Genomic DNA, 12236 nt, shown 5'->3' with positions numbered 1-12236 from the left:
AGGTCCAGAGGAAAACTGGAGCTGGACTGAGAGCTCTGGGGCTGGAGGAAGTGACTCATGCACCCCGACAGCCACAGAGTGGGGGAAGAGTCTTTCTGCCCACACAGGCACACGACGAGACTTAGTGGACAGTGCCAGGATTTCTAGAAGCCTCAAGGATTTCCCTCACCCCCTGGGACACGTGTGGTGTGGAACTTTCCCAACTTAGGGATCCTAGCCCAGCCTTCTGTCTTCATTGATTGGACGGAGGGATTTCATTTCAGAGGACCCGTTTGTGCCTTTGTAACACACATGGTGGCTGCTCTGGGTCCACGGTCCCAGAAGAGCAGCAGGGTCGGGAGAGAGCAGGGCTCTGAGTGCAAGGGCTGACAAACAAACTATATAAAGATTCACTGTCACTCTCACTGTCATCCCGTTGCTCATCGATTTGCTAGCATGAATTTGCTAGTGCTACATGTTACTAGATGTTGCACTAGTAACGTCTCCATTGTGAGACTTGTTACTGTTTTTGGTATACTGAATACGCCACAGGTAGCTTGCCAGGCTCTGCTGTGTGGGTGAGATACTCTTGGTAGCTTGCCGGGCTCATATAACTTAAAAAAAAAAAAAGCAACCCAATTTTAAAGATAGGCAAACATCCTGAATTCACACTTCTTAAAAGAAGACATAGAGATGGCCACATACACATAAGCCTGCTCAATGTTGCTTACTCTTAGGGAAATCAAAACCACCATTTACATAGGCTACGTTCACAAGGGTGAGTTGATACCTCAGTCCTGCTGTAATGACCTGTTTCAAAACGATTGGAAAGTAGCGCTGGTGGGAGGGGGAGAAAGGAACACTGGGAAAGGTTATATAAAGTGGTGCAGTGCCTATGGAAAATGGGATGGAGAGACCTAAAAAGAAAAAAGAAAAAAAAAGAAATTCTATATGATCCAGCAGTGCCTGGACAGATAGCCAGAGGATACTCAAACATTAATTCAAAAGAATATCTGTGTCTATATGTTCATACCAGCGTTATTCACAGCAGCAAAAATAAAAGTATTAGCTTAAAGGCTCACCAGCAGATGAGTGGGTAAAGAAGTTTTATTAATTATATTCAGTGGAATACTACTCTGCAATAAAAGATGAAATTCTGTGCTTTGAGAAAAAAGTAAGTGGATCTTGAAGTGATTATGCTCAATAAAGTTCAGGAAGTCATGAAATGATCAGATAGTTTCAGTCATATATGAAGTGTGGCCCAAAACTCCCACGAATTCCTAGACACAGTGAAAAATATGGCAGTTACATGAGGATAAAGGAGAGGGGTGGATTGAGGAGAATGAGGACAGGGACCCTTTGTCTTGCCAGAAGGGGAGTCTCGAGCAGGGCTGGACAGGGCACTCCACGTGAGGTTGTCAGCTGGGCCTCACCGGGTGACACTCCGTGCATCACCTCTGCTCCCTGCCCAAGCTGTGACCCTAAGCTACTGCTCACTGCAGGACAGGAATCTTTCAGTGGTGGGATGACACTGGAACTCTGGAGGAGAGAGTGGTGACAATCAGACACATTTAGAGGTGTGAAGGGACATTCCTAAAATTCCAAATTTTGTAAATTTTACTCAGGGATGAGTTAACAATTTTTTAAAACTTAAAACAAATTAAGAAACAAAACATTTCTAAATTTTCTGCATTCGAGTGAAATAGAGACCCTGGAAGAGAACTTAACTTGGACTTCATGCATCCAGAAAGTTGGGGTTATTTGGCTTGCTGCATGCAACCAATCTTAGTATAAAAGTGTTTTCCGTTTCCCTCCCGCCAACCCTCAAGGACGCGCCTTGGAAAGCGAAGGGAAACTGGAGACATTGATGGGGGAAATGTACACTGGAGAAGGTACGGATGTTGGGTGTTTGAACATTGTGTAACTGAAACTCAACCATGAACAACTTTGTAACTGGTGTATTCATGGTGATCCAATTAAAAAAAAGTGTTCTTTGTAATTTTTTCTTATTACCATTATTTATTTTAAAATAAAAAAAAATTAATGGGTACCAGACTCTGCTCGGCAATAAAACCCGTCACTACTTCGAAAAATAAAACAATCCCAGAAACGGCCCTTCCTGCTCCCGCCGCCTTCAAAGAGACTACATGTCCCAGAATGCCGCACGACGGCGCGAGACCCGGAAGCGCTCCCGTCACTTCCGGCGCCGGCGGGCAGGTCGCATCATGGCGGCCTTGAGAACGTCGGGTTCGCTCTGGGCGCTGCTCACGGGGGCCCGGCGCGCGGAGCGGGCGCGTCTCCGGGCCGGAGCTCTGCTGCAGCCGCTGCCCGGGCCCCGGCGGCTCAGCTCCGAGGCCGGTGAGCGACCCGTGGCCCCGTGTCCTTTCCCCGGCAGCTCGGCCCGTTGCAGAGCCCCCCGCGAGGTGCAGGGGCCCCGCGATCGGAGGGCGCGGCTGGGGGCCCCGGAGACCCCGGGCAGTGGGGGGCGTCGGGCACGGTGCCCAGGGGTGGGGCGACCGCAGCGGAGACCCGGGGAAGCCACGCGAGCGGGCAGCGCGGGCGCCTTTGCAGGCGGCGGAGCCGGCGGGTCAGAGGCTCAGGGCTAGACCGACACGCGAGGGCTGGGGGCGCACTGCGGGGTACGCGCTTTCCTCTGCGCTCAACTCCTGTTCCTTCCAGGCACCCCCCGGGCGCGGATTTGCCCACCCTCTTCTCCCCCTACACCCACCTAGCGAAAAAGAAAGAAAAGAGAAAAATCAGTGTTGCCCCTTTAAGTTTTGGGCTTGAGCATGTGGCTAGAGTAATCTCTGATAACTAATAACTTATCATCATCATCCCGTTGACTCCTCGAATTTCTTGAGCGGTCTCAGTAACGTCTCCATCGTCCTAGCCCTGAGATTTTAGAAGCCTCTCTTTACTCGTCCTTCCCAACAGTGCTGCATTGGAGGCTCTGTCAGGGTCAGGGGAATGAGACCCATCATTGCTACTGGTTTTGGCATATGAATACGCCAAGGGGAGCTTGCCAGGCTCTCCCATGTGGGCAGGAAACTCTCTGGTAGCTTGCCAGGTTCTCTCAGAGGGAGAACTAGGCTATAGGATTTTTTCCGGGAGCTTGGGTTTAAGTTCTGGATGTTGGCCATTGGTGGGATTACACGGTGCCAGGGGCAGTCCCTGGGTGTGACTGCCTAGCTACTGGAAAATGGGGGATCTGGGCAGAAAACGCCCAGTCCAGATCTGAGCAGGCTTGGAGGTCTCATATCAAGTAATAGCTAGGACTAGGACGGAAAAGATTAGTTGTAGAAACAGATGTTTAGTGGGACGAGGTGAGGGAGAAAAGGCAGTGGGTAGGTGAGTTGAGATGGGAAAGCTGGTAGGTTCGACTGTTTTGGATGCTTTAGTTTCCTTCAGTCACTGCCTCGTTATAAACTTGGAATATCTTACCTGATTCAGGGGTGGTTGTAAGCAGCCTTGAAGATGTATGCGATGTATGACGTGTGGGTGTAAATGGGAACAACCACTCCAGTTAGTGTATGACATTAGTTCCTTGTTCGGTATTTCTCCCACCAGGCGTTTTTTGGGCAGAAAATACCCTTGTGATATTGGATGCTTTGTAAATTTTGAATGAATGAGTGAATTGAATTTTCTAGGCATTGTGCATAGGGAGATTGACATGGTATTAATGATTTTTTCTTTTTTTTTCTTTTTGGGTCACACCTGGCGATGCACATGGGTTATCCTGGCTCTGCACTCAGGAATCACTCCTGGCGGTGCTTAGGGGACCACATGGGATGCTGGGGATCGAACCCAGGTCGGCCGCGTGCAAGGCAAACGCCCTACCCGCTGTGCTATCGCTCCAGCCCCCCTTTTTTTTCAAATTAATTTATTTGCTCTTTGGGTCACACCCAGCGGTGCACAGGGGTTATTCCTGGCTCTGCACTCAGGAATTACTCCTGGAAGTGCTCAGGGGGCCATATGGGATGCTGGGAATCAAACGTGGGTCGACCGCGTGCAAGGCAAACGCCCTCCCCGCTGTGCTATAGCTCCAGCCCCTGGTATTAATGATTTTTATTGTTAACTCATCTATTAGAGGGCTTACAGCCTTCCTCTTTTGCCATCTTATTCTTATTTAACAGAATCCGGTGGGTCCACGGTCAAGAAACCTTCATTTACTGATGAGGAAGTTCAGAACCTACTCATCAAGATGACGGGCTTGAATTTGGAGAAGGTTTTTAAGCCAGCTGTACAGGAACTGAAGCCACCAACTTACAAGTTAATGACGGAGGCGCAGTTGGAAGAGGTACACGAAGGCTGGATATTGATAGAATAGTTTCCTGGTTGGTGTTTTTGGGGGGATGGTGGGGCTTGGGGGGGGTACACCTGGTGGTGCCCGTGAGACCAGAAGTGATGTTTCTGAGCCAGCGTTGTCTGCATCTGAGGCAGAACACCTTTTTTGTTTTGTTTTGTTTTGTGACCAAATCGGTTTTGCTCGGAGCTTTCTCTTGGCTCTGTGCTCAAGGATGACTCGTGGGCAAGGCTTGGGGACCATATAGGTGTGGGGTATGGACCCTGCATCGGCCCCATGCAAGGCTAGTACCCTCTCCGCTGTACTGTCGCCTCAGCTCCCAGAATGCCTTTCTTAGAGGGTTAAGCATTATTTTCTTTTTTTTGGTTTTTGGGTCACACCCGGCGATGCACAGGGGTTATTCCTGGTTCTGCACTCAGGAATTACTCCTGGCGGTGCTCGGGGGACCATATGGGATGCTGAGATTCGAACCCGGGTCGGCTGTGTGCAAGGCAAACGCCCTCCCCGCTGTGCTATCGCTCCAGCCCCATTAAGCATTATTTCTTGAGATCTCTCCAGAGGCCGGTAGCTGGTTTTCTACAGGCTCTAGTGAGGAGTCTTCAAGGCACAGCGCCGGGAACAGAAATAGGGGAGAGGAGCGGGGAGAAGCATGGCCACGTGGGGCGATTCCGGGTGCAGAGCGGCCGCCACTCCCAAGCCTGAGCGCCTGCCCTTCTCCTGCTGCTCGGGCCTCGTCCTGCAGAAGCAGCTGCTGGAGACCGGAACTCTGGCGGCCCGAGGAGCACTGAACACCACAGTCCTCAGGCACCTGCGTCTTCTGCCGACGGGGTGCTTCGTGGAAGATGCTCTGTGCATGAACGCCATGATTGCTCTGTTACTTCAACAGGGCTTCATTTTTCTAACAAAGCTCCCAATGAGTCCGTAGAATATCAGTTGATGAATGTCACATATTGTCGGTCAGAGGTGACTGCTGTCCCCTGGGAGGCTGGAGCAGTGGGAACATGGGTTCCAGCGGGTAAGGTGCTTGCCGTGCACGTGGCTGACCAGGGTTCCATCCACGGCACCTCATGTGGTCCTCAAGCCCACCAGGAGTGTAGTCAAGTGTGGCCCCCCCAACTCAAATCAGAAAAACAGACAACAGAGCAGGGTTTTTGGAGCTGGGTCACCTGGGGTCACTTCCAGTGCAGTGGCTTCTGAGGATCTTACAGAAGGTCCTTGAGTGATTTCATTTGTCCAGTGTCATTTCACTGCGGAGTTGATGAGGAGGGAAAGAAAAAGAAAAAAGAAACAGGGGCCAGGTGCTCCGGTTCACGGCTGCACCAGAGTCTTCTCTCGTGGTGGTTAACGTTTCTGATTAGCTCCTGCTTTACTCAGGTGATCTTCTGGTTTGTAACCCTGTGACTTTCCTTGTCATTTTCATCAGGCTACCAGACAGGCAGTCGAGGCAGCTAAAGTGCGATTAAAAATGCCGCCTGTTCTGGCCGAGCGGACGCCAATCAATGATGTGTTAGCGGAAGATAAGATTTTGGAAGGAACAGAAGAACACAAATACGTGTTCACTGATATCACCTACAGCCTGCCGCACCGGGTGAGTCTCCGTCGCGTCACGGCCTGGTCTTTATCTGACACTGTGTGGTGATGAGCCCGAGGGACCATCGACATCATGTGACACAGCTGTGTCTGCCACTTCCAAGCCAGAGTTCTCTGAGTGAGTGAGAGCCTGTGGAAGGTCCGGCATAAGGAAGAAGAGAAATGTTGGCCAGCCCTGCGTGATCATACTTGTTTTCCTACAGATTACGGGCATGGGACATTTCAGATCGATTGCAGAGAGGGACAGATCTGCTGAGACTAAATGAAGGATCTTACCGAAACCCGCCCCCAAGCCACAAGAAAGGCAGAATCTCCCGAGAAAGTGGGAGAAGGGAGATTCTTTCTAAGTTAGGCCAGTTCCTAGCTGACCTTCTAAGAAGATAGGGGGTTTCTTCCAGCAGATGCATGCAGATGCCCCCCCCGCCCCCCAACTAGACTTGCCAGGCTTTGAGGTTTAAAATGATCCGTGAAATCACTCATGATTACACCTTATGGTTTCAGTTGTTGATTGCGAATTTTCTTATAGTGGTGCTTTTTGGGACACTGGAACTAAAAATAAGTCCTCACAAACTCAGCCCTGATTGTGGTGTCTGATTCAGGAACGGTTTATCGTCGTGAGGGAGCCCAGTGGCACCCTCCGCAAAGCCACCTGGGAGGAACGGGACCGCGTGATACAAATTTATTTCCCCAAAGAGGGCCGTCGAGTCTTAACACCAATAATTTTTAAGGAAGAAAATATCAAGGTAAGGGGGCCTGGTGGCGTAGTTTGTGGTGATGGTTTCCGGTTTGAACCAGTGGGCTCTAGGGCTGTTTGGCATTTTGCTTTGACCAAAAGGTCAGTGTTTTGTAATGATAACACCAGTGTGATTATTCGTCCTGGCATGGCTGTTGCCGGGGTTGGAACCCAGGAGTGGGAGTCCGAAGGCCTGTGTGGTTTCTGTGTGCCTCCCGGGAGGTCCCCTGAGGGTACATGTGGAGGGGCAGGACTGTGAGGCGTCAGCACAAGCCTTGAGCCTCCGCGCGGTTCCTGCTGTTAGATTCCCGCCTCTGCTGCTGTTTCAGACCATGTATAGCCAGGACCGGCACGTTGACGTCCTCAATCTCTGCGTCGCCCAGTTTGAGCCAGATTCCGCCGAGTATATCAAAGTGAGTACACTGCGTAGTTCCTAATGTGCAAACTAAGTATTGGTGGGGGTGGGATTTTAACTTAGCAAATTGAACTCGGGTGTGTGTTTTGGTAAGGGGAGGAAGGGAGTGCTCCAGCATCTTCCTGTGTCTGATCTTTACCAGGTAACTAATCCTTCTTCACAGCATCCTTGAGTTAAGGTTGAGAGAACATTCGCTCAGAAGGCTAAGTAGCTTGCTGAGAGTTGCATCTAAGACGTGGTAAAACTGGGATCCAAAGTTGACAGTAATGCCTACAGTTCCTCATAGGCCAGTCAGTGACTGAGATTTGCCAAACTGTATCATTAAGTAATTGTGTAGCACCTTCTGTTGTCAGGTGTTCTGTGAGCATCAGGGCAGTGAGCTGAAGCGGAGAGGGCGTGTCCGGGCCAAAGCCTGCTGTCCTGAGATCACCAGGGAAGGTGCCGGGGAAGCCTCAGGCACTGAGGGATCACACAGTGCTCGCAGAAAGGCCTTCATAGTGGCCTCTGGCTACACTGAGGGGGGCCTGGACTCCAGCCAGGCAGCCTGTAGAACGTAGGAATGTTTCATCAGTCATTTGGGGAGGGCAGTCCGGAAGGAGAGCTGAAGGATGGACTAGGTATTGGTGGGATGGGGATGGGCCCCGAAAGAATAGTCCAATTTCCTTTTTCCCCTGGAGACCCAAAAATGGTGCTCCAGTACTTCAGTCTCTGCGTATGTAATAGGTGCTTCCCAGTCCTTGGCCGCAGAAATGAATCGATGTGGCCATTAGTGTTTGGCAGAGTTGCTAAGGGCAGGACAGTGGAGAGCTGTCTTATTTGTAACTGTTAGCAGGCTGATGAGAGTGGAGACAGGTGAGAAGCAGGCCTGATGTCACTCATCCTTTGTTGGGCAGCTCTTGCTGATAAATGTCTTCAGTAGTGCTGCTTCAGATTTCACGTTTCTGAAAAATGGCATTTTATTTCACGTTTCTGAAAAATGGCATTTTCTGTGGACAGTTTCATCATCAGACCTATGAAGATATCGATAAACATGGAAAGTATGACCTTTTACGTTCAACAAGACACTTCGGTGGAATGGCATGGTACCTTGTAAATAAGAAAAGGATTGACGGTTTACTGATTGACCAGATTCAGCGAGATTTGTAAGTATGATGTTAGTAAAAGGATAATTTTTATTACTCTGTGTGTGTGTGTGTGTGTGTCTGCGTCTGTGTCTGTGTCTGTGTGTGTGTCTCTGTGTGGCGCCCCGGGACCCCTCACAGCCATTCTTCGCCAACTAAGCCAGCACTGGATGGTTCCTGTTCATCCATCTCCCATAGGATGTCCTTGTTTGATGCAAAGGTCTGAACTACAGTGATTATGGCCACCTGGACTGTCAGGAGTCCTGACTCAGTACCCTCCCTGCAGACTGAACTGTTCACACCAGATAAGACATTGAGATTTAGAAGGTCCCTTGGGCACTAGCGGCATTCATAAAGGCAGCTGATTCTAGCCTGCCCTGTGAGCCAGCTCAGTGCGAACTTCCTGCACCCCAGAGAAGCAGGGGGCTGGCCGGGGGGGACTCGCCTGTAGGTGCTAGCGGTGATACTGCCTGAAAGTCAATTCGCCTGTAAAGTTTCTCAAGTATAGTCATTCCCATACTGTAAAGAAAAATAGTAATTTTTTGGGGTTAAAGTAAAAACTAAAGCAACTCAGAATTATATAACTTTAAAAGTTAAAGTACATCGAAGTGTATTCATATGTACTATCATGGTTTTCATTATCCCATGTAAGGGTGTGGCATCCGAAGCTGTTTTCTGGGAAGAGAGGCTTGGGTTCTTCACTTCACCTGTTTTGCATAAAAAACCATTCCTGGAGGAAATCTTGCTGCAAATCTCATACTGGGCAGTAGAGGGCGCACGTCCGCACCAAGTGAAGCCCAGGCCAGAACTGGGATTCCGCCTCTCTTTCAGACTCATTCCGCTGGTTTTAAGTTGAGATCCTTCTAAATTCTTACTTAACATGTAAATTTATTTGCTCTTAATTTTCAGATACAAATTAGAGGTAAAGCTAAATAATTCCCTGAGAAGCAGGCATTATACTCTCACACAGAGGCAGTGAACCCGTAGTATGATTTTAATGTATGGAAATCTAGTTAAGATCTCTACCTGGCCAGTGCCTAAGCTTAGAGGAAATTTATTTGAAGATGTAGTTTGTTATTTTAATTGGGTTTTATTAGACTACAACAAGCACATCGATTCATAATAAGCATTTGTGAATTGCGGGCCCTGGGAGGCTTGACTTCCGCTGCTTCCTGGGTTCTCCCGAGATGCCCTGGGGGATGGTGTGCCTCGAGGGCAGGCATTTCTCTAGGCCCCCCAGGGCTCCAGAACTTCTTCCAACTCCAGTGTCAGGGAAGGCTTAGGAGTGACAGCTTTTGGGAAGTACTGAGTTAGGGCACCCAACACGAAGTCAGTGACTTACTATACAGGAGAACCCCCAAAGCACAAGCTGACAGGCCCCTGTGGGCCACACCTGGTGGTGCTTGGGGGTCTCTCCTGGCAGGGCTCCGGGAACGGTGTGATCCTGGGGAACAAACCTGCCCTCAACCCTCGGAGCTGTCTCCCTGCCCCTCCGCTCTGACGTGGCCCAAGGCGACGGACAAGAGGGGAGTGACTCACTGGTTTGGGAATGGCGAGGGACTTGGTGCCCACAGAGGGGAGGCGTGTCCTTGTCCGGCTCCCTTGCAGGCGGCTGTGGCAGTAGCATTTCCTCCTGCCGCAGTGCTCCTGCTTGGCTGGTAGGGAGCGCGCATCTCCGGGGGCCTGAGTCTTCCTTCAAGGCCTGGGTGGCCTCTCAGAGACAGTTACCCACACGTAACACATACCCACTCCGCGAGAATCTGTCATCAGGTGACATCCTGGCGTACAAGTGGCTTAGAGTGTCAGCCTCTGGCTTCTATGGGTCCAAGGGACATTCCTGCCATCTGCGGTGAGCCGTGTTATGTGGCTAGGAAATGTGCTTCCCCTGGGAAGGTCAGAGAATGGCAAGCCGAGATTGTGGCCACTTTGGTTACATTCCTTCCAGAAGCTGGGCGCTCCGGTGTCAGCCCAGTTGGCACGAAGTCCACATAATCCGATTTTACTGAAAACTGCCTTCAGAAATAAAAAGAATAAAAAGCTGGTGGCCTTTAGGAATGGCTTTTCGGCTTAAGGAAAGTCTGAAGTAGGATTTGGTTTTGCGCTGTGAGCACTCCCCCACCGTCTCCCTCAGTGACAGCGAACCCTGTCGCTCTAGGCTTGACGACGCCACCAGCCTGGTGCAGCTGTACCACATCCTCCACCCGGACGGCCAGTCGGCTCAGGAGGCCAGGGCGCAGGCCGCCGAGGGCCCGCACCTGATCAAGGTAATGGCAGCCCTGGCACGGGCGGGTCCCGCTGCGCGGTTACGAAGTTGACGCTGAGTGTGTGGAACGCTGCGGGACCCTGAACATCAGCTACTTGAACCCTGACATTTCTCAGCCGAGAGAGGAGGGATGGGGGCGGGCGAGCGGGAGCTGCACCGAAGGCCAGGGAGTTCGGAGAGTGGCAGCAGCTGTGGCCGTTTTACTAAAGCTAAGGGTTTGCAGTTTCGTTATTTTTTTTTTAATTTCAAATAATGCTTATAGAAATATAAGGAAAAACTACAGCTACGCTGTTTTGCTAGTTACAAAAGAAGTGTCAAGGGGCTGGAGCGATAGCACAGTGGGTAGGGCATTTGCCTTGCACGCAGCCAACCCGGGTTCGAATCCCAGCATCCCATATGGTCCCCTGAGCACTGCCAGGGGTAATTCCTGAGTAAAGAACCAGGAGTAACCCCTGTGCATCACCAGGTGTGACCCAAAAAGCAAAAAAAAAAAAAAGAAGTGTCAAGCACCGGCACTCCTGCCGCTTGAACCCAAGCTGCTCCCACCTGCCTCGTGCTCACATGCCTGCCTACATGTGACCGCGCCACAGTGGCGCCGGCATTGGGCAGCCTCCCCTGTAAAGGTGCAGAGTCCCAGTGATCCAGGGAGGGGCGGCCACAGGTGATCAGCCTGCATGGCTGCTGTCCCAGTGTTCCCATGTGGCGGTTACCAGGCTGGCTGAGGAGACGCACTCTGACTTCATGTGATACGGCCTATCAAGCAAGAGCTTCTGAAAAAAACTCTTTAAAGTGAAAAATTTACTCGACTCTTATCCTCCCAGTATTTGTGTTGAAACAAAGGGGTTTTGCTCTATCAGGTGGTGCAGCTTTTCCTTTTATATGAAAACAAGCTGAGAATAGCAATTCAGGGAACTCTTAGATGCTGGCTTTTGCTCAAAGTTATTGTGAAACTCCTCGATTTTTTTTTTTTTTTTTTTTGCTTTTTGGGCTACACCCAGCGATGCACAGGGGTTACTCCTGGCTCTGCACTCAGGAATTACCCCTGGCGGTGCTCAGGGGACCATATGGGATGCTGGGAATCGAACCCAGGTCAGCTGCGTGCAAGGCAAACACCCTACCCACTGTGCTATCACTCCAGCCCCCTCAAGAGATTTTTAGCTGGAACTTTGCTACTACAAGAATGCTAACGTCTCAAACCTGAAAACTTTATGTATGTATGTATGTAACTTTTCAAGTTTACAACTGCTTTTTCTTTTTTTTAAAAACAGGTCTTTGCAAAAACAGAAGCACAGAAGGGAGCATATATAGAATTAACACTGCAAACTTATCAAGAAGCGCTCGTTAGTCATTCTGCAGCTTCCTGAAAATATTTAAAAAATAAATTCCATTTTACTAAAGCTATGGATCTGCAGTTTCTTTAAAATTTCAAATAATGCTTATGGAAATACAAGGAAGAACTATAGCTACACTGTCTTGCTAGTTACAGAAGTATATTTGAGGAACTGTTAATGAATGTCTGCAATCACATCAAACAGCATTTAAAGAAAGCATTAACACTTGCCATGTTAACAGCCAGTGCGTCTCTGAATGGAGCTCAGAGAAGCTGGGTTTTCAGACCAGGTGTCCAGAACCTGATTGGTACAAACGAATAGGAACCTGTGCTCTACAGCTGGAGGGAAACAGTGCAGTCAGAACAAGAAAGAGTATTTTGAGAACTATCACATGGAGATTCAGTTCTAAGGACAGCGTAGTAGTATTTCAAAATGTGATTTAGTTATACAGGCAACATGTGGGTTGGTCCCTAAGTATAGCTTAGTTCTCCCGAGTCTTCT

At 49.8% G+C, this 12236-nt stretch overlaps 1 protein-coding gene across 1 annotated transcript; it reads left to right on the top strand.

Annotated features, from left to right (window-relative positions):
* Positions 1-2186: 2186 nt before the first annotated feature.
* On the top strand, positions 2187-11805 carry MRPS22 (mitochondrial ribosomal protein S22). Its single transcript, XM_004603214.2, has 8 exons — positions 2187-2337; positions 4113-4276; positions 5706-5870; positions 6472-6615; positions 6935-7018; positions 8017-8162; positions 10297-10405; positions 11673-11805. Exons 1-8 carry the CDS (start codon positions 2205-2207, stop codon positions 11766-11768), a joined length of 1041 nt encoding a protein of 346 aa, XP_004603271.2. The 5' UTR covers positions 2187-2204; the 3' UTR covers positions 11769-11805.
* The last annotated feature ends 431 nt before the right edge of the window (positions 11806-12236 follow it).

Source organism: Sorex araneus, chromosome 2 (genome assembly GCF_027595985.1).
Source record: "Sorex araneus isolate mSorAra2 chromosome 2, mSorAra2.pri, whole genome shotgun sequence".
Taxonomy (NCBI): domain Eukaryota; kingdom Metazoa; phylum Chordata; class Mammalia; order Eulipotyphla; family Soricidae; genus Sorex; species Sorex araneus.
This window is presented reverse-complemented; position numbering and strand designations above follow the sequence as displayed.